This window comes from Myxine glutinosa, chromosome 8 (genome assembly GCF_964187855.1).
Source record: "Myxine glutinosa chromosome 8, kmMyxGlut1.1, whole genome shotgun sequence".
Classification (NCBI taxonomy): domain Eukaryota; kingdom Metazoa; phylum Chordata; class Myxini; order Myxiniformes; family Myxinidae; genus Myxine; species Myxine glutinosa.
In genome coordinates, this window is record NC_136268.1 from 161,589,557 (window position 1) to 161,613,915 (window position 24,359).

At 43.0% G+C, this 24,359-nt stretch overlaps 2 protein-coding genes across 5 annotated transcripts in view; both read left to right on the forward strand.

Moving 5' to 3' along the window:
* The window catches only part of LOC137433060 (uncharacterized), a 214,014-nt gene that overhangs the window by 8,397 nt on the left and 181,258 nt on the right, over positions 1-24,359 (forward strand). The window lies entirely within an intron of this gene.
* Positions 5,810-7,762, forward strand: LOC137433229 (uncharacterized). Its single transcript, XM_068125676.2, has one exon. The coding sequence runs from the start codon at positions 5,810-5,812 to the stop codon at positions 7,760-7,762; it is 1,953 nt and encodes a 650-aa protein (XP_067981777.2).

Below are 24,359 nucleotides of genomic sequence, written 5' to 3' on the forward strand. Positions count from 1 at the left end.
AGAAGGAAGTTGAGGAAGCGATAAAAGCAATGAAGAGTAGAAAAGCGGGAGGGCTGACGGGAGTTGTGGGAGATATGTTGAAGGCAGCGGGAAGTTGGGGTGTGAAGAGAATGACAGAGATCTGTAATATGGTGGTGAAAGAAGGCCGCATTCCAGTGGATTGGGAACTGAGTACCCTCGTCCCTCTATGCAAGGGGAAAGGTGACCCTCTGGACTGTGGCTCGTATCGAGCGATGAATTTATTGGAGCATGGAATGAAGGTATTGGAAAGGGTGTTGGAGAGGAGGATAAAGAAGAAGGTGAAGTTCGACGAAATTCCTTTTCGATCTATGCCAGGAAGAGGAACGACAGACGCGCTTTTTATTGTAAGGCAGTTGCAGGAGAAGTACATGGAGAAGAGGAAGTAGTTGTTTCTTGGGTTTGTTGATTTGGCGAAAGCATTCAATAGGGTTCCACGCGAAGTAGTGACATGGGCATTGAGGAAGTTAGGAGTGGAGGAATGGTTGATTAGAGTAGTGATGGCAATGTTCGAGAGAGAGTGCACACTGCACATCTCTATGGACAGGAACAGTGGTGCGTTTGAGGTGAAGGTGGGAGTGCATCAGGGGTCAGTACCAAATCCACGACTATTTGTAGCTGTGATGGAGGTGCTGGCTCAGAATATAAAGAAGGGTTTACCGTGGGAGTTGTTGTATGCAGATGATCTGGTGTTGATTGCGGAAAGTATGGATGGACTGAAGGAGAAGATGAACAAGTAGAAGGAATGTTTGGAGGCAAAATGTCTGAAGCTGAATATCGGAAAGACGAAGGTGATGGCAAGTGGTAAAGCATGTGGTGAGGTGGAAAGAACTGGGAAGTGGCCGTGTGCTGTGTGCAGGAAGGGTGTCGGAGTGAATTCCATTCAATGTACAATGTGCGCTAAGTGGGTTCATCAAAAATGTAGTGGTCTGAGAGGGTCATTAACCAGTGTGGCAGCTACATTCAAGTGTAAGGTGTGCACAGAGGGAGCTGCAGATGGAGGAAATGTTGAGTTGGATCTTGGAGACCGAGTGAAGCTGGAACGTGTGAAAACATTTTGCTACCTCGGAGACATGCTGCATGGAGAAGGTGGATCAGACTCGGCAACGGTTGCTCGAGTGAGATGTGCATGGAAGAAGTTTCGGGAACTGAGTTGCATGCTGATGAGGAGGAGAGTGTCGCTGAAGCTGAAGGGAAAGGTGTATGCTGCATGTGTGAGAAGTGTTATGATTTATGGGAGCGAGACATGGGTAATGAACGTAGAGCAGCAACGAAGGCGGGAAAGGGTGGAAATGCGAATGGTTCGGTGGATGTGTTGAGTGTCGTTGAGAGAGAGGAAGACAAATGATGAATTGCGAAAGATGATGGGAATGGAGCCTGTGATTGATGCTGTGAATAGAAACAGGTTGAGATGGTTTGGTCAAGTGTTGAAGGATGAAAGTGACTGGTTGAGAAGAGTGATGGAAATTAATGTAGAAGGAAGTAGAGGATGGGGAAGACCAAGAAATACTTGGCTAAAGATGGTGGAAGAAGAAATGTGGTCAAGGGGGTTAATGAGGGGAGATGCCGAAAATAGGGTAAAATGGAGAAGATTGTCATCGGGACCGCAAGGCTAACCCCCGCTCTAGCAGGGAAAATAAATACACCGTTAAATGTATGTATGAGTATTATTGGTAAAATAAATACACTGTTAAATGTATGTATGAGTATTATTGGTAAAATAAATACACTGTTAAATGTATGTATGAGTATTATTGGTAAAATAAATACACTGTTAAATGTATGTTTGAGTATTATTGGTAAAATAAATACACCGTTAAATGTATGTTTGAGTATTATTGGTAAAATAAATACACTGTTAAATGTATGTTTGAGTATTATTGGTAAAATAAATACACCGTTAAATGTATGTATGAGTATTATTGGTAAAATAAATACACCGTTAAATGTATGTTTGAGTATTATTGGTAAAATAAATACACTGTTAAATGTATGTATGAGTATTATTGGTAAAATAAATACACCGTTAAATGTATGTTTGAGTATTATTGGTAAAATAAATACACTGTTAAATGTATGTTTGAGTATTATTGGTAAAATAAATACACCGTTAAATGTATGTATGAGTATTATTGGTAAAATAAATACACCGTTAAATGTATGTATGAGTATTATTGGTAAAATAAATACACTGTTAAATGTATGTTTGAGTATTATTGGTAAAATAAATACACCGTTAAATGTATGTATGAGTATTATTGGTAAAATAAATACACCGTTAAATGTATGTATGAGTATTATTGGTAAAATAAATACACCGTTAAATGTATGTATGAGTATTATTGGTAAAATAAATACACCGTTAAATGTATGTTTGAGTATTATTGGTAAAATAAATACACTGTTAAATGTATGTTTGAGTATTATTGGTAAAATAAATACACCGTTAAATGTATGTATGAGTATTATTGGTAAAATAAATACACCGTTAAATGTATGTATGAGTATTATTGGTAAAATAAATACACCGTTAAATGTATGTTTGAGTATTATTGGTAAAATAAATACACTGTTAAATGTATGTTTGAGTATTATTGGTAAAATAAATACACCGTTAAATGTATGTTTGAGTATTATTGGTAAAATAAATACACTGTTAAATGTATGTATGAGTATTATTGGTGTGTAGCCTAATGTTACAGAAAGATGTGACATGATCCACTTACCTTCAATGAAGTAAAGTGCTGAAAGTGTCCACCACCATGTTGGAGACACAAATGCATTCTTTGCAGCATTCTCTCTGACACAGTGTAGCATTTCATGGAGAAAATTGCTGTTTGTGTGACTAATTATTGATTTTAATTCACTAAAAGTGTCTGGATTTGTAGCATACACTATATCCTTCAAATATCCCCACAAAAATAAATTTGGCGGCGACGTAAATTCTGGGGATCGAGGTGGCCATAAAGACTTGGACACTACGCGGTCACCAAAGAGTAGCCCAAGTGTGTTCATGATGTATTGTGAAGTGTGACTCGCAGCATCATCCTTGGTTGATTCCATCTTCTGTAACATTTGGCTTCATTTACAAATATATATCTGGTTCCTAACAGATATAGTTTTTAGTGTATGGCAATTATTTAGGGTTCTTCAATTTAAAAAAAAAAATCGCTCCATTGCATGAACACACTTGTAGAGAGAAAAGGCTTCTACCTCATTTTAGACTTGGGTGTTACTGGGGATTTATTGCCAGAATTTGCTGCTTTATTTAGGTTGGCAATTTGTCATGCCACACCAACTATAGACCGTGCAGGTCTCAACCTGACATTTACTTTACGTTGCTGATATTGGTCATGTATACACGGTGTGGACATCCAACCAGAGAGGTAACAGCAATGTTAACAGGTAGAGATATCCTCTTCTTTTTTTTACCTCTTCACTCAATCCTCCTCCATACCTACCCCCACAACCCCCACTCCAAACCCCGGAAAGGCCTCTCTGCCATTCTGTGCCTTTTCCAGGATCTGTGATCTTTTTATTTCCATTCAATTTCTGCTTTTGTTTTTTTCCTGCTGGTGTGTGTATATATATATATATATATAAAATATATACATTATACACACACACACACACAGTCACGTGAACAAGTAAGTACACCCCATGTAAAGTTTTGAGTTTTTCAACATATTTGAACATACACCTGTTTGATCTTCATTTCAACAATATTGATAAATAAAGGTGATATAATATTACAAATATCATGAAACATTTACATTTTGTAGTCCATTGTAAAATTTAAATAAACATAAATGCAAATTTCGCATGTTAGTGGGGCAACTTAGCATAACAATTGTGCATTTTGTGAGGAAAGCACCAAATTTGGCACACTAGTAGACTATCTTATTATGAACAGATTTGGATATTGGGCCATCTCAAATTCAGCCCCTGGTGGCTGTGGCAGCCATTTTCCAAAATGACACCTTCAGCTTGTTCCGACGAATTGCATCATCAATTGGCTTGGTCCTTTCCACCAGGCATTCTCTGGTGAAAGCCTGGAACTGCTCTTGGCCAATCTTCTTCACATTCCTGATGGTCTCAACTGCAGCAGGACCTGCAATTTCCTTTGTGTCAAGGACAACCAGATCCATGCTCTCTTCCTCAAAGGGGTTGCCAAGCTCTTCTATGACGCTGACAATGGCGCGGACATCCTTGGCGAAAGAGGTCTGCACACTTGGTGTCTGGTCGTGATGACGTGTGTCCTCTCGCCTCCACCAGTGTTGATGGCCATCTTGGAACTCTTCTATGGCCCTGGAAACTTCTGGCCCGGCAATCATCCAACGCCGCAGGGCACTTGGGTTGTCAGTGAGGCCGACTGCTCCACCATCTCCTTTGATGCAGGCGTTATTCTGTTCATGCGCCTGGTCAATTAGGATCGAAGAGAACACCTTCTTCGTCTTCTGTACAGTGAAGTTGCCAGCCCTGAATTCTCTGGCTACATCTTGGTGCTTCATTGGGAGTGCCACCATGTCCCTCAGGTGAACAGGGACCCACCTGGCATAGTGTGTGTGGTGTAAGGCATGGAACCATGGGACCAGTTCCGTCAGGGCATCAAGGTACATCGTGAATGAAGCCTGCCGCAGAGAACGCACGTAGACCAGTACCAACATCTCTAGTTCCAGCACAGTTGCCCAGTACTGAAAGTTGGGAATGTCTTCTCCTCTCTGGTGACACCAGTCTTCGAACTCAGGCAGGTCTTCTGCATCATCAGCATATGTCATACAGTGGCGTTCATACGCACGGTGTTGCAGGATGTGCATTGCCGCTGCAGTGATTTGATGAGCTCTTCTTGTGCGGGTGACGTGGGCAGCTCGCAGGAAGGAGTCGGCCGTCCCTGGCGTTGCAATCTCAGCTTGCAAATCTGCAAAATCTGCAAATCTTGCAAAAATCAAATCTCTGAATCTGAGATGGCCCAATATCCAGATCTTTTCATAATATGATAGTCTACTAGTGTGCCAAATTTGGTGCTTTCCTCACAAAATGCACAATTGTTATGCTATATTTAGCTTAGCTGCCGGACTATGTGGAAAAAGTAAGTACACCCCTACATTTATCACTACTTGAAATACCTAAAATTACATTCAGGTGCACCAGCTCAGGTGCAAATGATTAGAACATCATTAGAAAGGATCTTCGAGGAACCTGTCTTATTTAAACCTCAGACATTTAGTTTGGTTTGCTCTTTGTTGTTGAAGTGGGCGGCATCACCATGCCTCGATCAAAAGAGCTATCTGGGGCCTTCAGAAAGAAGGTTATAGATGCCTATGAGTCTGGGAAGGGATTTAAAAAGATCTCTAAACAATTTGAAATCAATCATTGGACTGTCCGGAAGATCATCTCCAAGTGTCTACAAGAAATCTACATCGACAGCATCTACAAGTTTTTTTTTGAGCGGAATCGCTTTAAGTGACGGAATTGAATTAACGCGAGAAATCCGTTGTTTTCATTTCGTATATTTCAAGCGCGTTCTTTGAAATAAGTTAAAAAATCAAGTGAACATTTGCCGAAGGTGTTTATCAGTTACCGTTCAATCACAGGTACGTTCTGTTCAGGTTGCTGCAGTCGCCTCGGCCCCGGCGATCCATGTGGGAGAGAACACGTCCATCTTGATCTTGAGCGCGAATTTAACGGTAATTTCGGATTCGGGAATCTTCTTCCAATTGATGATGGAGGAATTCGGGAATCTTCTTCCAATTGATGATGGAGGAATTCGGGAATCTTCTTCCAATTGATGATGGAGGAATTCGGGAATCTTCTTCCAATTGACGAGAAACAAATGGAAACGTTTTCTTGTGACAAATGTTCCTCATTTGTGGACAGAGAAGTGTTCATTCAGAAGCCCTACAAGTGGTCACAATGCTGCAAGGCCTTTGCTGCTTCATCAAATTCATTGGAACATCAAAGAGTACATTCCGATGAGAAGCCCAACAAGTGTTCCGTTTGCTCCAAGGCCTTTGCTTCTTCATCAAATTTACATCGTCACAAAAAATTACATTCCGATGAGAAGCCATACAATTGTTCCGAATGCTCCAAGGCCTTTGCTTCTTCATCATATTTACATCGTCACCAAAAATTACATACCGGTGAGAAGCCCTACAAGTGTTCACAATGCGCCAAGGCCTTTGCTTCTTCATCACATTTACATCGTCACCAAAAATTACATACCGGTGAGAAGCCCTACAATTGTTCCGTATGCTTCAAGACATTTGCTTCTTCATCACATTTGCATCGTCACCAAAAATTACATACCGGTGAGAAGCCCTACAATTGTTCTGTATGCTCCAAGACATTTGCTTCTTCATCACATTTGCATCGTCACCAAAAATTACATACCGGTGAGAAGCCCTACAATTGTTCTGTATGCTCCAAGGCCTTTGCTTCTTCGTCACATTTACATCGTCACCAAAAATCACATTCCGGTGAGAAGCCCGACAAGTGTTCCGTATGCTCCAAGGCCTTTGCTTCTTCATCATATTTATTGCAACATCAAAGAATGCATTCCGGTGAGAAGCCCTACAAGTGTTCCTTATGCTTCAAGGCCTTTGCTTCTTCATCACACTTACATCGCCACCAAAAATCACATACTGGTGAGAAGCCCTACAAGTGTTCCTTATGCTTCAAGGCCTTTGCTTCTTCATCACATTTACATCTTCACCAAAAATCACATACCGGTGAGAAGCCCTACATTTGTTCCGTATGCTCCAAGGCCTTTGCTTCTTCATCATATTTACATCGTCACCAAAAATCACATACCGGTGAGAAGCCCGACGAGTGTTCACAATGCGCCAAGGCCTTTGCTTCTTCATCAAATTTACATCGTCACCAAAAATTACATACCGGTGAGAAGCCCTACAATTGTTCTGTATGCTCCAAGGCCTTTGCTTCTTCGTCACATTTACATCGTCACCAAAAATCACATTCCGGTGAGAAGCCCGACAAGTGTTCCGTATGCTCCAAGGCCTTTGCTTCTTCATCATATTTATTGCAACATCAAAGAATGCATTCCGGTGAGAAGCCCTACAAGTGTTCCTTATGCTTCAAGGCCTTTGCTTCTTCATCACACTTACATCGCCACCAAAAATCACATACTGGTGAGAAGCCCTACAAGTGTTCCTTATGCTTCAAGGCCTTTGCTTCTTCATCACATTTACATCTTCACCAAAAATCACATACCGGTGAGAAGCCCTACATTTGTTCCGTATGCTCCAAGGCCTTTGCTTCTTCATCATATTTACATCGTCACCAAAAATCACATACCGGTGAGAAGCCCGACGAGTGTTCACAATGCGCCAAGGCCTTTGCTTCTTCATCAAATTTACATCGTCACCAAAAATCACATACCGGTGAGAAGCCCTACAATTGTTCGGTATGCTCCAAGGCCTTTGTTTCTTCATCAAATTTATTGCAACATCAAATAATACATACCGGTGAGAAGCCCTACAAGTGTTCCGTGTGCTCCAAGGCCTTTGCTTCATCATCAAGTTTACATCGTCACCAAAAATCACATGTGAATAATCAGCAAAGAGAACCTTCACAGAATAAGACTAATTCTGAAGTCATTCCTCTCTTCAATGAACAAAATCAAAGCTTTGACCCACTTCCAGTTCTGGTATTCCAGTATAGCTGTGGAATTATAAACAGGTCACAATTAGAGATCAACAACTTTCAGACGAATCAGATCATTTAATCTTCTAATGACCTGGAGCTGAGAGGAGCACGGAATCACCCTCCACTGCAAAGCGTATTCTGCACATGAAGCATGGGGGACTAATGAACCAATTGAAATGAACAAAGTCACGTGAACAAAGAACCACAATCACACACACACTCAAACACACAGTCACACACACACTCAAACACACAATCACACGCACACTCAAACACAATCACACACACTCAAACACACACACAATCACACATGCACAATCACAAACACTCAAACACACACACACAATCACACACACACTCAAACACACACACACAATCACACACACACTCAAACACACACACAATCACACATGCAATCACAAACACAATCACACGCACACACACAATCACACACACACACACGCGATCACACGCCCACAATCACACGCCACGATCACACTCCCTCCCACACATCTCCCTGCTCTTAAATGTTGTGTGCCCTCAAGTGTTTGTGTGCTTCCCCTTCTCTTGTCTTCCGCTCCCTCTTTTTATATATTTTGTTTGTCTGGTTGATTTGTTTGTGAAGTAAATGTCAGCTCTTTCACGAGCCTCGATTCAGTATACAAAAAAAAAAAAAAAAAAATGGAGAAGATTCCAAACAACTGCCAACTTGTTCAGGCCAGGCCGCCCGAGCAAAGTTCAGCCCGAGAGCAGACCGCAAGATGCTGAAAGAAGTCTCTAAGAACCCCAGAATGTCATGGGACCCACAGGTAGCTCTTGCCACTGTTGATGTCAAAGTGCACGAATCTACCATTAGAAAGAGGCTGCACAAATTTGATCTACATGGGAGGTGTGCCAGGAGGAAACCTTTGCTGTCCAGAAAGAACATCAGGGCAAGACTAAAGTTTGTCAATGAACACCTTGGCAAAGACCAGCACTTCTGGAACAATGTGCACTGGTCAGATGAGTCAAAGGTAGAGCTATTTGGCCACAGTACCAGAAGACATGTTTGGTGAAAACCAAAGACAGCATTTGACCACAAGAACCTGATACCAACTGTAAAGCATGGTGGTGGAAATATGGTTTGGGGCAGCTTTGCTGCATCAGGGCCTGGGCAGCTCACCATCATAGAATCCACTATGAATTCTTCATTGTCCCAGAGGGTGCTTGAGGATAATGTAAGGCCATCTGTCAGAAAGTTGAAGCTCAACCGAAGGTGGACCTTGCAACATGACAATGACCCTAAACATACCAGTAAGTCCACCAAGGAATGGCTGAAAAGAAAGAAATGGAGGGTTCTGGAATGGCCAAGTCAAAGCCCGGATCTAAATCCCATCGAGATGTTGTGGGGGGATTTGAAACGAGCTGTGTATGCAAGTGTGAAAACATTTTGCTACCTCGGAGACATGCTGAATGGAGAAGGTGGATCAGACTCGGCAACGGTTGCTCGAGTGAGATGTGCATGGAAGACGTTTCGGGACCTGAGTGGCGTGCTGATGATGAGGGGAGTGTCGTTGAAGCTGAAGGGAAAGGTGTATGCTGCATGTGTGAGAAGTGTTATGATTTATGGGAGCGAGACATGGGTAATGAACGTAGAGCAGCAACAAAGGCTGGAAAGGGTGGAAATGTGAATGGTTCGACGGATGTGCGGAGTATCGTTGAGAGAGAGGAAGACAAATGATGAATTGCGAAAGATGATGGGAATAGAGCCTGTGATTGATGCTGTGAAGAGGAACAGGTTGAGATGGTTTGGTCATGTGTTGAGGAAGGATGAAAGTGACTGGTTGAGAAGAGTGATGGAAATGAATGTGGAAGGAAGTAGAGGACGGGGAAGACCGAGAAAGACTTGGCTAAAGATGGTGGAAGAAGAAATGTGGGCAAGGGGGTTAACAAGGAGAGATGCAGAAAATAGGGCAAAATGGAGAAGATTGTCATGGGGACCGCAAGGCTAACCCCTGCTCTCGTAGGGAAAATGGCCTTAAAATGCATGTTGTTGTTGTTGTTGTTGTTGTGTATGCAAGAAAGCCCTCAAACATCGCACAGCTGAAAGAATTCTGCATGGAGGAGTGGGCAAAAATATCTCCCAGTCGATGTCAGAGACTGGTAGACAGTTATAAGAAACGCCTACTTGAGGTTGTTTCTGCCAAAGGGGGCAATACCACCTATTGGAGCAAGGGTGTACTTACTTTTTCCACATGTGAAATTTGCATTTATGTTTATTTAAATTATACAATGGACTACAAAATGTAAATGTTTCATGATATTTGTTATATGATATCACCTTTATCTATCAATATTGTTGAAATGAAGATCAAATAGCTGTATGTTGAAATATGTTGAAAAAGTCAAAACTTTACATGGGGTGTACTTACTTTTTCACGTGACTGTATATATATTGTTGGTCGCTTGTCCAACACAAGGAAAAGGGTGAAGAGATCACAAATATTTTTTGTCGTGAGCTTTGCATTGTCTCTCATGTTATTGATTGACTGTCAGTGGCCTCCTGGTTTGGGTTTTGTTTGACCCTAACATTAGAGAAAGGCCTACCTAAACTAGGTCAGGGTTTTCGAGTAAATTTACGATTGAGACTATTCTTTCGATCCTTCTTTCCCTAATTTTTCTTAATGTTATCATCTATTAGTTCACGCTTTATCCTATTGTGGGATGTTTTATTAGCAATTAGCTTTTCCTTACTTTTGATTTGTGTTTCCCACAGATTGCTGAATACAAGCCCATGTCTTTTTTCCATCTATATTATTTGACTTGTACAATCATTGCATGGATTGTAGGCTGTTCTTTTATTTTGTGGAAGGAAACGTTTTATTACCGTGGAAGTGTAATGAGATTTGTTTGACCTTGGACTTGGACTTGGGTCCAAGTTGTAGCAGATCCAGTGAGATATGTTCCATTTAAGGATTTGACCCCAAACAATGTTGTGCTCGCTTTGTGGTGTTTTTGTTTGTAAGACCAAACTTGCGAATCGAGAAAAGTATGTTCCACCTTTGCCCCAAGTTATTTCGCCATCAGACATTGTTGCCAGGTCAAAAATATATATAGCAAGGCTGTTTTATTTTTGTGTACTGAAGCTGATGCGGGCTGGCAGGATAGCCGACTCGCCTCTAGCCCATCTATCCTGGGCTTTGAAATCCGACTCGGCTCTAAACTGTCATCCTGGTCTTTTACAGACGAGGTGTGTGCCGTCCCTCAGATGGATGTTGAACTGGCGTCGCATTAGTTGGTGGACGTTGAAGATCCAGAATGTGTCCTTCGAAGAGTAGGCGAGCTATCGCAAGCACCATGAACAAATTCCAAATTCTTAATCTGATTTCCTGAGTTGGAGTGGTGACCTGTCTAGGATTGCAACTAGTAAGTGCTTCAGGAGCACCAACGCTCTACATAGGGCATCGTACATGAAGAAGCTGATGCAGAGAAGGTTCTTGAGAATGTTTTTGAAAACTCTTGATTGTACATCTCAGCTATTTAAACCTGTGCCCTCCTTTTTGCTGATGATGATTTTCGGCCATACCTGCCTTACCTTTGGGAGATGTAGTCACCTATTTGTCCAATTTGTCTTTGCTGCTGTGACTTTGCAATATTCCAGATTGTGTTGTCTTTTTGGTGTCGTGTTTTTAGTCAAGACGCAGCATTGTAAAGCTCGTTTGGAAGAATTTCAAGATCTTCTATTATTCTGATGATGTTTATTGTTTTTATTGCCACGAACCTGGTCATATCGGACGGTTTATTCTGTAATCTTGTTCAAGTGTTGTATTCCCCCTCATTTAGGAGCTTCTCTCTCAATGCCTCCCACCTCTGAACATATGAGGCAACAGCAGCAAGTTATGAATGTTTTGTAGCAGAGGATTGGCATTGGGCCGAGTAAATGGATTAAGCACAAAAACAACCGGTTGTAGTTGTGGTGATCCAAATTTGAAAATGAAGGCCTCACCCATTAGTGCAGCTTACATGTTACTTCCATGTTTGTGTGGCATAGCCCCTAGGGCCTAGGGCAATGCTGTCCTGAAAAGTGTTGGTCTGTCCAATGTATGTCTGTCCCTCACAAACGTCCACCAATCAGAGCTGAGGATCTGGTCACATGATGGGGGATAGCATTTTGCAACCATTACAGTTGCATATTTTACTAAAAGGAAATATAATAACCCTTTGTGGAACGTTTTGGGGTCCCAGCGGGTGTTGTAAGGTAGGGAGGAGGTTTCAGAAATTCCTCAATACAATTATGATTTTGAAATGTGATCGACACGGACCTTGCTCCCGAATCCAGAAGTGAACAGATGACGACGGTTCGCTGGTTTGATAATATCTCAACGCAATCGTGATTTAACATTATATTTTGATTTATTAATAATTTAATATTAATTTGTGATTGGAATGATGAATGACGCTGTTTGGAATGAAAATGTAGAGATATTGAGTTTAAAGCAGAATGAGGAAATGACGTAAGGGTTTCCATCCGTGACATCCGCGGATTCCCCATTTGCAGTTTCACCATTGACTGGATTTAGCAACATTGAGTCTGGGTACATTTTTTGTCCAAGTCATTCACGAACCTGCTGTCGATGCCTGACGTTCGACTGACGGAGGCACAGGAATGTGGAATTTATTGAACAATATTTAATACATAATTTGCTAACTGGTAACAGGTATCCCCAACCGGGTCATACGATCCTCTTCAAATGAAGTATCGAACCAGGCCGGTTACGCCATTGTTAGACTAGGTATTGTTTTATTTGATGTTTGTGCTTTTTGATTTGCATCTGGTGCGGAGGTTTAAGAGAAGGGGTGGGTATTGGGGATTGGTAGACTTTAGTTTGGCTGTACCCCCATACCTTCAAGGTTACAGTAATGATGAAAGGGTGTAACCTCGTCCATTACTGTAGTTTAGTGTGAAATATAATGCTTGCACTGATCTGGTATTTAAAATGCCGATGAGTGATATTTACCAAGTTTTAACATTCTTGTGATGGTAATCCCAAATCAAACAAGGGTTTGTTTTGAAATTCCTTCACACAAAGATTCATTAAAGTAAAAGAAGAACTTTCTGCGCGCTTCGAGTGCTCATTTGTTTAGATCATCACGTGCACCGAGTTGAATGTATTGTTCGTGTCTTTCATTTTCAAAACTAGTAGATTACCGCAAGTCTCCCCAAAATTGCCATTTGACAGATCAGAGACCCCGATTTTAATGAATTTTACACATTCGTTCTTTATCGAGCACAATCTCCTGTGTTCATGCTTTCTTCCATAAAATATCACGATTGTAAATGTTTTCCGATCGTCACTCAGACCAGGTTAGCGGAACTTGACCTCACGCTTTCCTAAACCATGACTGCCTCTGAACAATTCCGATAACCAATCAAACTGGGCTTTGTTAAACTTCTGAGTAATTTACTTATTTATTTGTTATACAGCTTCACTTGATCTTGATGTTGAGTCGGTATCTTGTATAATGTATATGCCTCATTAACATCATGTAACTACTTGAATTGTAGTCTGTGTATAGCAATTCTTGCTTTTTAATTTGAAGTGCAATCTACAATGTCGTCTACGGAAATAAGAAGAGAGGAAAAAAAAAAAAAAAAAAAAAAAGAAGAAAGGAAAAAAAAAAACTTTTTTTTTCGAAAAAAAACAAAAAAACTTTTTTTTACAAACAAAAACAAAAACCGAGCAGTCTGATTTGTAAATGTTTGATTTTTAACAACAATCCTTCCCATTCATAATACGGTGCTGTTGACTTGTGTGAAAGGAGCACTCGGTTTGATGAATTTTATTACAAAGAACCACTTCTGATGGACTACTGTGGTGATGAACAAATGTTAACTTGGTGTAATTAATGAACAGGTCATGTTGAATTTCTGTTTTAAAATTCATGAAAATGCATTGATCCGTTGTGGAGAAAGCGAGTACAACTTTATGTCCATCTTGCTGGGTACCATTATTGGGAAATGGGAACCCAAATGTGTACAGATTAGAACCAAACTATATGTGAATGGACATTCCTATTTTGTATACAAAGTTGAGGCTCGTGGGAGACTGGGGTGACGATGTAAAAAGGCAGCGCAGCGACTGCACGGCCACAGGTTGATTTAACAAGCAAAGGAATGAGCTAATAACACCAGGAATGGAGGAAAGAGAATGAGGGGCGACGTGGTGGAGAGTGTGGGGATGGATGGTTGAGAGTGTGGGGATGGATGGTTGAGAGTGTGGGGATGGATGGATGGTTGAGAGTGTGGGGATGGATGGATGGTTGAGAGTGTGGGGATGGATGGTTGAGAGTGTGGGGATGGATGGTTGAGAGTGTGGGGATGGATGGTTGAGAGTGTGGGGATGGATGGATGGATGGTTGAGAGTGTGGGGATGGATGGATGGATGGATGGTTGAGAGTGTGGGGATGGATGATTGAGAGTGTGGGGATGGATGGATGGTTGAGAGTGTGGGGATGGATGATTGAGAGTGTGGGGATGGATGGATGGTTGAGAGTGTGGGGATGGATGATTGAGAGTGTGGGGATGGTGGAGAGTGGGAGAGGGGTGAGGACAGAGGTTGTGGAGAGGGAGAGGAGTGGTAGAGAGTGTGGGGGGGGTGGATATATGGTGAGGGGGTTGTGGAGAGAGGGAGCAGCATGGACAGAGATAGAGATGGGAAAGACAGGAAACTGAAAGTAAGAAGGTTGAGGTTTTTAGGTTAACTGGAGGTAGAAGGGATTGCAAATAAAGATGGATGCGGAATGGCGAAAGATGATCATGAAACGTTTGGTTGAAGAGTTGGAGGGAAGAGTGCAATCGAATGAGTCTTTGGATATAATCAAGAAGCAATTTGGAATGGAAGAGAGGGTGATGGATGCCATGGCAGTTTTTCATTCTCTCTCATTCCATACACACCATGCACTTCGACTTGGGGGGGGGGGGGGGGAGTGAGTGGGGGGGGGGGGGGGAGTGAGTGGGGGGGGGGGGGCGGGGCGGGGCAGCTAAGAATCACAGTATAACTCATCTCTAAATGGCCGAGTCCGTGATGCATATCAACTGTACAACTGAAATACATGATCGATTCTAATGCAATATCAACCGGCATATGGCTGTCGTGTGCACTCATGGGCTTGGCATGAATATGTTGGGGGCAGCAAAGGTATATTGTACAGAAAATTGAAGAGGTGGAGGTGGGAATTTGGGTAAGTATTGGGGGGGGGGGAGGGGGAGGGGGAGGGGGGGAAGCGTGGTTGGGTAGAGAGTGACGAGGGAATTGAAGAGGTGGAGGTGGGAATTTGGGTAAGTATTGGGGGGGGGAGGGGGAGGGGGAGGGGGGGAAGCGTGGTTGGGTAGAGAGTGACGAGGGAATTGAAGAGGTGGAGGTGGGAATTTGGGTAAGTATTGGGGGGGGGGAGGGGGAGGGGGAGGGGGGGAAGCGTGGTTGGGTAGAGAGTGACGAGGGAATTGAAGAGGTGGAGGTGGGAATTTGGGTAAGTATTGGGGGGGGGGGGAGGGGGAGGGGGGGAAGCGTGGTTGGGTAGAGAGTGACATGAGGGAATTGAAGAGGTGGAGGTGGGAATTTGGATAAGTATTGGGGGGGGAGGGGGAGGGGGGGGAAGCGTGGTTGGGTAGAGAGTGACATGAGGGAATTGAAGAGGTGGAGGTGGGAATTTGGGTAAGTATTGGGGGGGGGGGGGGGAGGGGGAGGGGGGGCGAGCGTGGTTGGGTAGAGAGTGACATGAGGGAAGGGGAATGATGATGTGTGTATAATATGGAAGGCAAATGGTAATAACAAGAAATACGTCGTTCATTGCATGATACTTGGTGAGATCCCGGAAATAAGTTGTTGACCTTTGGCCTATGTTGACCTTTTGGCCAAAGTTGACCTCAAATAATTGGTGGTTGAATTCAGTGATCTGATATGCAAATCCTTTTTCAAATTTCAAGTCAATAGGTTGAAAATTGAGGATTTAAACAATTTGACAATGTTGGTGACTTTTGACCTATGTTGACCTTTTGACCTCAAAATCAACAGTCTTCTTCCTTGATCTTCTTCTTCCTTAAGGTTTAAAATTGTGACCTGTAGGCAATTGACACACAAACAGACAATAATGCACAAGACCAACTAAGGCGGTCTCGGGGAGGGGTTGACCCCAGAGTGGGTATTTGCTTTCTTCTCAGAAACTACGCACGCAATTCTGGTGAAACTTGACCACAACCTTCAACACCCGTGATAGACCAATGTTTGTTCACGCCATTAAAAAACAGGACCCGGAACGGGGTGTATGGGGGAGGGGGGAGGTGTTTGCCTCGCGAAGTAGGGATTTGCTCTTTCATCTGAAACGACATACATGAGTTCAATGAAACTTGACCACAACCTTCATCACCCATGATAGACCAAAGTTTGTTCAAGGCGTTATAAAATTGGGGATTCAGGAGGTATATGGGGTGGGGTGAGGGGGCTGGTGTGGGGGGAGTTGACCCTCAAAATAAGTATTTTTTGTTTGTTTGTTTGTGTAAAGTCTTATGAGTCATATTAGTATGATTCTACATGATGCCCCGTCTCCTAGCAACCATTGAAATTGGTTTAAAATACCTTTAGTCGGTGTAGTATGCTGCTGTATTCTACCAGGTGAGCACCTTGGGGTATTACCCGTATTTTTACATGTGCAATATGTAGATATCTTAGTTACGTTAATGTGTTATGGTTTGGTAAATATGATCATATACATAGGGCCTACTTGTATGGCCAGTCCTTGAAAAAATTCCTTTAACATTTTGAACATGAGGTCGATGACTGTAAATTTCCATTTTCCGTTTAAACCCTCGTTTTTCCACATGAGATAAAGCAGAACGACCGATATATGAACTGCAATGCACGTTCACAATCCCAACCCAACACCACATGTGAATGAACGGCTTTCACTTGGTCGACATTGAGAGAGATTTAAACGGAGCCCTTGATTAATGTGCCAAACACACTGTTCATGGAAGCTCACTGATAATAATAATAACTGAAAAATAAATTCTCAAAATTCTCAATAATTGTAATAACAAATCCTCAAACGTATTTTTGACTCGAAGGTCTCAAACTCATTTTGCAAAAAATGTTCGTTTCCCATGAATCGTAAACTTTTCAAAATCCAATCTCACCCCTCCCCTCCAAATCCTCCCCATCACCCATCCCTTTCAAATCTCCCCCCTTGCCCCTTCCCTCCCCTCCCTCCTAAACTCCCCCCACACCCCTCCCCTCCGAGACTCTCCCTCGCTCCTCCCCTCCTACACTCCCCTCTCACCCCTCCTCCTCAAAGCATCCTCCCTGCTTCTTCCCCCTTCCAACTTTCACCTTCATCTCCCCCAACCTTCTGCCTCGCTCTTCCCCCTCCTCAAATAACACCTCACTGTGCCTCACCCAATCTCCATCAAACCTTTTGTCCACCCCATTCTTCCCTTTCTCCAAGCTATTCTGAAATCTCTGAAATCTCTGACACACCTTCAACAGCTCTCCCTACCTCTTCCTCCTCTTCCACATCTTACCCTACCCCTCCCCCCCCCTGTTCTGGACCCGATGCTCCCCCTTCCTCTTCATTAACGGTATGGACCTCAAACAAACGGGGCCTTCGCTCAAACTTGACTGACCTCTCCATACAGGTTGCTTCTGACAAACCAGATGTGATCTGCTTAACAGAAACTTTCCTCCTTCATGATGTCTCTGATGCCTTGGTATCTCTCCCAGGTTACTCCCTCCTCCGGTATGATAGACCTGAGCCTCGTCCTGGAGGTGGGGTTGCTATCTTTATAAAAAACTCTTCCTCACTCGCCCTCCACTGCCCTCTCTCCACCTCACCCCCAGGAATACCTTTGGCAACGGCTTCCCCTTCGCTCCCACCTTTTGTTCATATGTGTGTTGTACCGTCCACCAAACAGCGATGACTCCATCTACATCTCACTGTCTGATAATATGGACCAACTTCTATCTACCCATCCCAACTCTCTCTTCCTCATATGTGGTGATTTCAATTGTCACCATGCCAGTTGGCTGGGTATGGGTACCTCTCTCACCAGCCATGGCTCTTCAGCAAAGGACTTCTGCGACTCACTGGGACTGACACAATCTGTCAATTTCCCGACCCGGATCTCAGTCAACGGAGCATCTTCTCTTCTGGATTTGGTTATGACAAACTTCCCTGAAAATGTCTGCTGCTCTTCTTCTGCTCCAATCGGCTCATCTGATCATGTGCTTGTCAAAGTGGACATCTCTCTGACCATTCTCAGAGAGCCTCCTCAGCGTCGACGAGTCTGGCATTTCACTCAGGCCAACTGGCACGGTCTTCAAGCAGCCATCAATCATCTGGACTGGTCTCCCATCTCTACCGCCTCTGACATCAACTCATCCTGGGAATTCTTTCAAAGTAAATTGCTCTCTCTCATGCACAGATTTATCCCATCTCGTCTTCAGTTGTCATACTCGTCCTCCCGTCCATGGTACACGGAATCTTGTGGTGAGGCTGTTGCCCTGAAACAACTTGCTTTCGTCTCCTGGAAAGCAAATCCAACGGAAGGAAATCTCATTTCCTTTCACAAAGCCCGAAACAAGTGTGTGTCCACCCTCAGGAGAGCCAGGAAACAATATCTCACCGTTCTCAAGACCGAACGCTCTTATCTGTCTCCCTCTTCCAAATCCTGGTGGCGTCTGGTCAAATCTGTTTCTGGTGTTTGTTCCCCCTCCATCCCCTCCCTCACCTCAAACGGCTTAACGGCTGACTCCGCACGTGAAAAAGCTGAATGCCTCAACTCTGTGTTTGTTTGTTTGTTTGTCTCTAAATCTTGTTTCCCAAACCCATCCCTCTCTGTACCCACCATACCCAGTCGTACCCAGCTGCTCCTGGACTCTGTGTCCTTTCCTCCTGACAAGGTGGAAAAGTTTCTGTCAACCCTCGACTCTGATTCTGCAACTGGTCCTGACGGCATCAGCCCACGGGTCCTAAAATCATGTTCTTCTGCTCTTTCACTCCCTCTTTCTGTTCTCTTCACCCTCTCTTTTGCTCAAGGTCATCTGCCATCTGCTTGGAAATCAGCCAACATCACCGCTTTGCACACAAAAGGTGCAAAAACAGATCCCAGCAACTACAGACCAATCAGCCTTCTCCCAATTATCAGCAAAGTCATGGAATCCATCATTGCTTCAGATATGAAATCTTTCCTCTTCTCCAATGGCTTGATCTCTGATCATCAATTTGGTTTCAGACCTGGTCATTCTACTCTGGACATGCTGCTTCTGCTTTCTCAACAATGGATGGAGGTCCTCAACGCCAAACAGGAAATTAGAGCTGTCTCCCTTGACATTTCACGTGCCTTCGATACGGTCTGGCACCCTGCTCTGCTCACCAAACGCTCCTCCTTTGGTATCCATGGAAATCTCCACGCATGGCTGGCGGACTTCCTCTCTGGTCGTAGCCAACGTGTGGCCCTGAATGGGTTTCTCTCATCTCCTCTTCCTGTTCAGGCTGGAGTTCCCCAAGGTAGTGTTCTGGGCCCTGCGCTTTTTCTGGTCTTCATCAATGATCTCTCTGACTCTCTTGAAAATCCTCTCTATCTCTTTGCTGACGACTCCACTCTCTGTCGCTCCATTCCTCATCCCTCATATCGGCAGTCTGCAGCCTCCTCACTCTCTGCAGACCTGGACAAAATCACAGACTGGGCAAACAAATGGAACATGTCTTTCAATCCTGATAAATCTCACACTCTTACGATGTCTCTCCGAAAAGACCGACTGGAAAACCCTCCCATCCACTTTCTGAATAATCCTCTCCAAGAAGTTCTGTCACTCAAGCTTTTGGGTCTCACTATTTGCCATGATCTTTCCTGGGAAAACCACATTTCAAATCTGGCCTCCAAAGCCAGTCGCCGACGGGGCATCCTCCGTCGTGCGAAGTCCTTCCTTGGCACACCTGAGCTCCTCACCACATACAAGGCTTTCATCCGCAGCTCTATGGAATACTGCTCTCCCCTCTGGTCTGGTGCTCCTGCCTCACACCTAGCCCGTCTTCACGCTGTTGAAACCAAAGCGTTCAGAATCATTGGAATCTCCCGCGATGAAGCTAACTCCAAGGGCCTTTCACTCACTCACCGCAGGCAGGTTGGTGGTCTTTCCGTCTTCTACCGACTCCTCTCTGGCCTTGCCCCCCCAGCCCTCTCTGGGCTCTGTCCCCCAAATATTCCTACAGGGCGCACAAGATCTGCCTGCAACCCTCTTATGGTTAAACTGCCAAAATCAAGACTTTCTGCTCACCTTCGCTCCTTCATTCCTCTTTTCTCCCGCCTCTGGATCAAACTCCCTCACTCTCTTCAATCCCACTGCACCCTCCAGGTCTTTAAAACAGCTGTTCACCACTATCTCTTATCCTCCCCCATCCAAAACCTTGATCTTTTCTACCCCCGCTAATTTCGGTCCCCTTGTGTTTTATACCTCTCCCCCCCGCCCTCCCCCTCCCACGCCTCCTGCCCCCAAGCCTTCTCCCTCCCACACTTCTCCCTGCTCTCAAATGTTGTGGTTGTGTGCTTCCCCTTCTCTCCCCATCTTGTCTTCCGCTCCCTCTTTTTGTGTGTTTTGTTTGTCTGGTTGATTTGTTTGTGAAATATATGTTAGCTCTTTCACGAGCCTCGATTCAGTATACAATAAAAAAAAATAAAAAAAATTGTACACCGCTCCTTTCCTATTCCATCTCCAGGCGCTGCATGACGTCATCGCCGGGCACCGAAGGGAGCCCGGCGATGACGTGCACTGAAAGGGTGTATTCAGTTTTCAATCTGGTTTCTTGTTTTACACCGCTCCTTTCCGATGCCATCTCCAGGCACTGCATAACATCGCCAGGCACCGAAGGGAGCCCGGCGATGACGTGCACTGAAAGGGTGTATTCAGTTTTCACTCCAGTTGTTTTCTTTCTTGCTTTTTCTTCTTTTTCTGTCCGGTCAATATCTCTGCCATCCTTTGAGCTAGGAAGCTGAAATTTGGGCACGATAGTGAGCAATACTTTGGCAAAAAAACAGTATTTGATATATTTTTTATAAATCAATTAATTGATGAGTTACTAAATTATTATAGATTTATTTGGTACTTATTTTCTTTCTCATCTGGGCAATATGTCAGGCACCTTTTGAGCTAGGAAGCTGATATTCGGACACGACAATGACCAACTGTCTCAGCCAACTTCTCTTCCCCCTCTTGTCTCCCGCTCCCTTTATTATGTTTCATGTGTGTTTCTGTTTGTTTATGCTTTGTGTTTTATGTGTTGGCTCTTACAGGAGCCTCGACTTTGTTAACAAAAAAACCTGATTTGGCTATAAAGGACATTTAAAATTAATTGATTAATCAATTAATCGATTGATCAATTTTTTTGGATTCTTTAATTACTTTTCAAAGAGTTACAGCTCCGGATGAAACACTGGTGTTTTCGGTATGCTATTAGCCAATTGATTAAGAAATGAGTTGACGATTATCGTTTATTTATTTTAATTACACAATCAATCAATTATTGTACACCTCTCCCTCCCAATAACATCTCCATGGGCTGCGCGGCAGCATTACCTGGTGCTGAAGGCACCCCCCGGCAATGCCGTGCATTTGAAGATGTTATTACCCTGGGCTTGCAAAGAGAAAAGCAGGGTTAGGCGATCGGTTGCGTACGTGTGGCGTACGTGTGGAGTTTGTGTGTGCATGCATGTCTGCATTTTTTAAAATTCATTATCTTGGCAACTGTTGGTCCGATTGACACAAACATTTTATTATAGGAGTGCCTAAAAAAAAAAAAAAAACCTACCGTTTAGAGGCCATTTTCCCCCGCGAAGCGGGGGTTGGCCTTTTTCGGGGACTGTGGTTGTTGTTGTTTTTTCTGGTCCCCTTTTTGAAGCAATGTTTTACGGCCGGATGCCCTTCCTGCCGCCAACCCTTTTTGTCGCCTTTTTACGACAAGCAGGGAATTACCAGTGAACTGGTACTCAATTAGCCGACCTCGGAAGGATGACAGGCTGAGTCAACCCCCCTGGCGTTAATTCAGCGATCGACCGGGATTCGAACCCAGGATCCTAGGATCCTAAGCTGGCACCCTAGCCGCTAGCCCAACACCAGGCTCAACACCAGCCTCCGCCTGTATAATTTTAATTCATAATTATGATGTCATAGGTCTCGTGATATGGACGCCATCTTGGAAAAACGTTACACCTCTGTATCTCTGAAACTGCTCAATGGAAAAAAAGAAGAAATATGGCTCATTTTCAAGTAATATCCATGGGGAATAAGATATGTTAATGATGATGTCATCGGTGCCTTCATTATGACATCATAATTTGACAAGTAGAATGCTTGATCTGATCAGTATGAAATTTATTTTTCTCTGCAGCTTAGTCTGATGGACACGAAATTTTCACCGTAGAAGCGCCTCCTCCTGTAGAATATTTTAATGATAATTATGATGTCATAGGTCATGTGGTACAGCACCATCTTGGAAAAATCAAAAAGCGTTGCACCTCTGTATCTCCGAAACTGTTCCATGGAAAAAATTGAAACATGGTGCATTGTTAAGTACTCCCCATGGGAAATGAGATGTGTTAATGATGTCATCGGTGCCTTCGTTTTGACATAATTCGACAAATATAATGCTTGATCCGATCAGTATGAATTTATTTTTCTCTGCAACTGTTGGTCTGATTGACACCAAATTTTCCCCTTGGAAGAGCCTCTTCCTGCAGAATATTTTAATGATAATTAGCATGTCATAGGTCATGTGGTACAGCACCATCTTGGAAAAACTGAAAAACGTTGCACCTCTATATCTCCAAAACCGCTCCATGGAAAAAATTGAAACGTGGCTCATTTTAAAGAACTCCACATGGGGAATAAGTGTTGTTAACGATGACGTCATTGGTTCCATAATTATGATGCCATAATTCGACAGGGACAATGCTTGGTGTGAGCTTGAAATTTCTTGAGCGTGGTCTACGCAACAATTATATTGGAGAATATAAATTTATGATGTCATCGCTCACGTGGTCTGGTAGACATATTGGATGAAAAAAAAAAAAAAACCCTTCAAAAACAGAAGAGTTGGCTGTGCAGGGTAAGTATCCTATGAATACCATCTGGTATTTATTTGGCATGGGGGTGGTATACTTTGAATGTATCTGTACTTGTTATTACCTGTCAAATTTCTGGCAGCCCTCGGATATTTTCGCCATTGGTGTAGCATGAAACCATCTCGGTTTGTATGAAACCATCTCGGATTACAAAAAAACCTGATTTGGCTATAAAGAACATTTCAAATTAATTGATTAATCAATTAATCGATTAATTATTTATTGGTTAATCAATTAATCAATTTTTTTGATTATTTAATTACTTTTCAAAGAGTTACAGCTCAGGATGAAACACTGGTGTTTTAGGTATGCTATTAGCCAATTGATTAAGAAATGAGTTGACGATTATCATTTATTTATTTTATTTACACAATCAATCAATTATTGTACACCTCTCCCTCCCAATAACATCTCCATGGGCTGCGCGGCAGCATTACCTGGCGCTGAAGGCCCCCCCCCCCCCCCCGGCGATGCCGTGCATTTGAAGATACGTTATTCCCCTGTGCGTTATTACCCTGTAGTACCCTGTGCGTTATTACGTTATTACCCACCAAATTTTCCCCCTGGAAGCACCTCTTCCTGCAGAATATTTTAATGACAATTAGCATGTCATGGGTCATGTGGTACAGCACCATCTTGGAAAAAGTGAAAAACGTTGCACCTCTACATCTCAAAAACTGCTGCATGGAAAAAATTGAAATCTAATGCCCCAAATGAAAGGACGACTTGCTCGATGATGCAACACCCTACTACCCATGATGTAGGTTGGAATTGGAAAATCTTATTTGGCAATCAACCGAGAGTGAGGCTACCAGAGGCGAAGGAATGTTACCTATGAGTGAACTTAGGTGAAAATCTGATATACCTTTGCTTTTATAAATTGACCTGACATGTTTTGTATATATAAATATCTATAAAGCCCAGTTGTCTTTTTGCTCCACCAAATAACAGCGAAACTGAGTTGAGTAAAAGGATGAAAATTATACAGATGCTGTGATAAATAACTACCTCTGTCGGTTTGAATGTTTGAAAGAGAATAGACGTCTGGATCAATTTTTGAATTAAATTTCAATTCCGATTTATATATATATATATAAACGCGAGTTGCCTGTGTGTCCGCGTTTTATTCAGAGATGGCTGGATGGATCTTCATCAAACTTTCAGAGGTTCATCAGTGAGTGCCTGGGAGTGTTTTAGGCCCAAAAAAAAAAATTGAAAAAAAAAAGTTCGTTTTTTTGGAGTAAAAATTTTTTTTTTTTTTAAATCGCTCGATAGTGCCGAAGCCTTTTTAAATGAATGACAGTTATATACAAGTAGACATTCACATCAATAAATACAAAACAATTTCCAGACATTTCCAGACATTTCAATACAAATAAATCAAACAATTCCGGAAGTGGAAAGGTTTTTGATGACAGATGGAAAAGGTGGAAAAAAAGATGACAAGGTGGAAAAGTTTCTGTCAACCCTCGACTCTGATTCTGCAACTGGTCCTGACGGCATCAGCCCACGGGTCCTAAAATCA

Bases quoted from the DNA above. Each gene is read 5' to 3' on its own strand.
- LOC137433229 (XM_068125676.2), top strand. From the start codon at position 5,810: ATGGAGGAATTCGGGAATCTTCTTCCAATTGACGAGAAACAAATGGAA.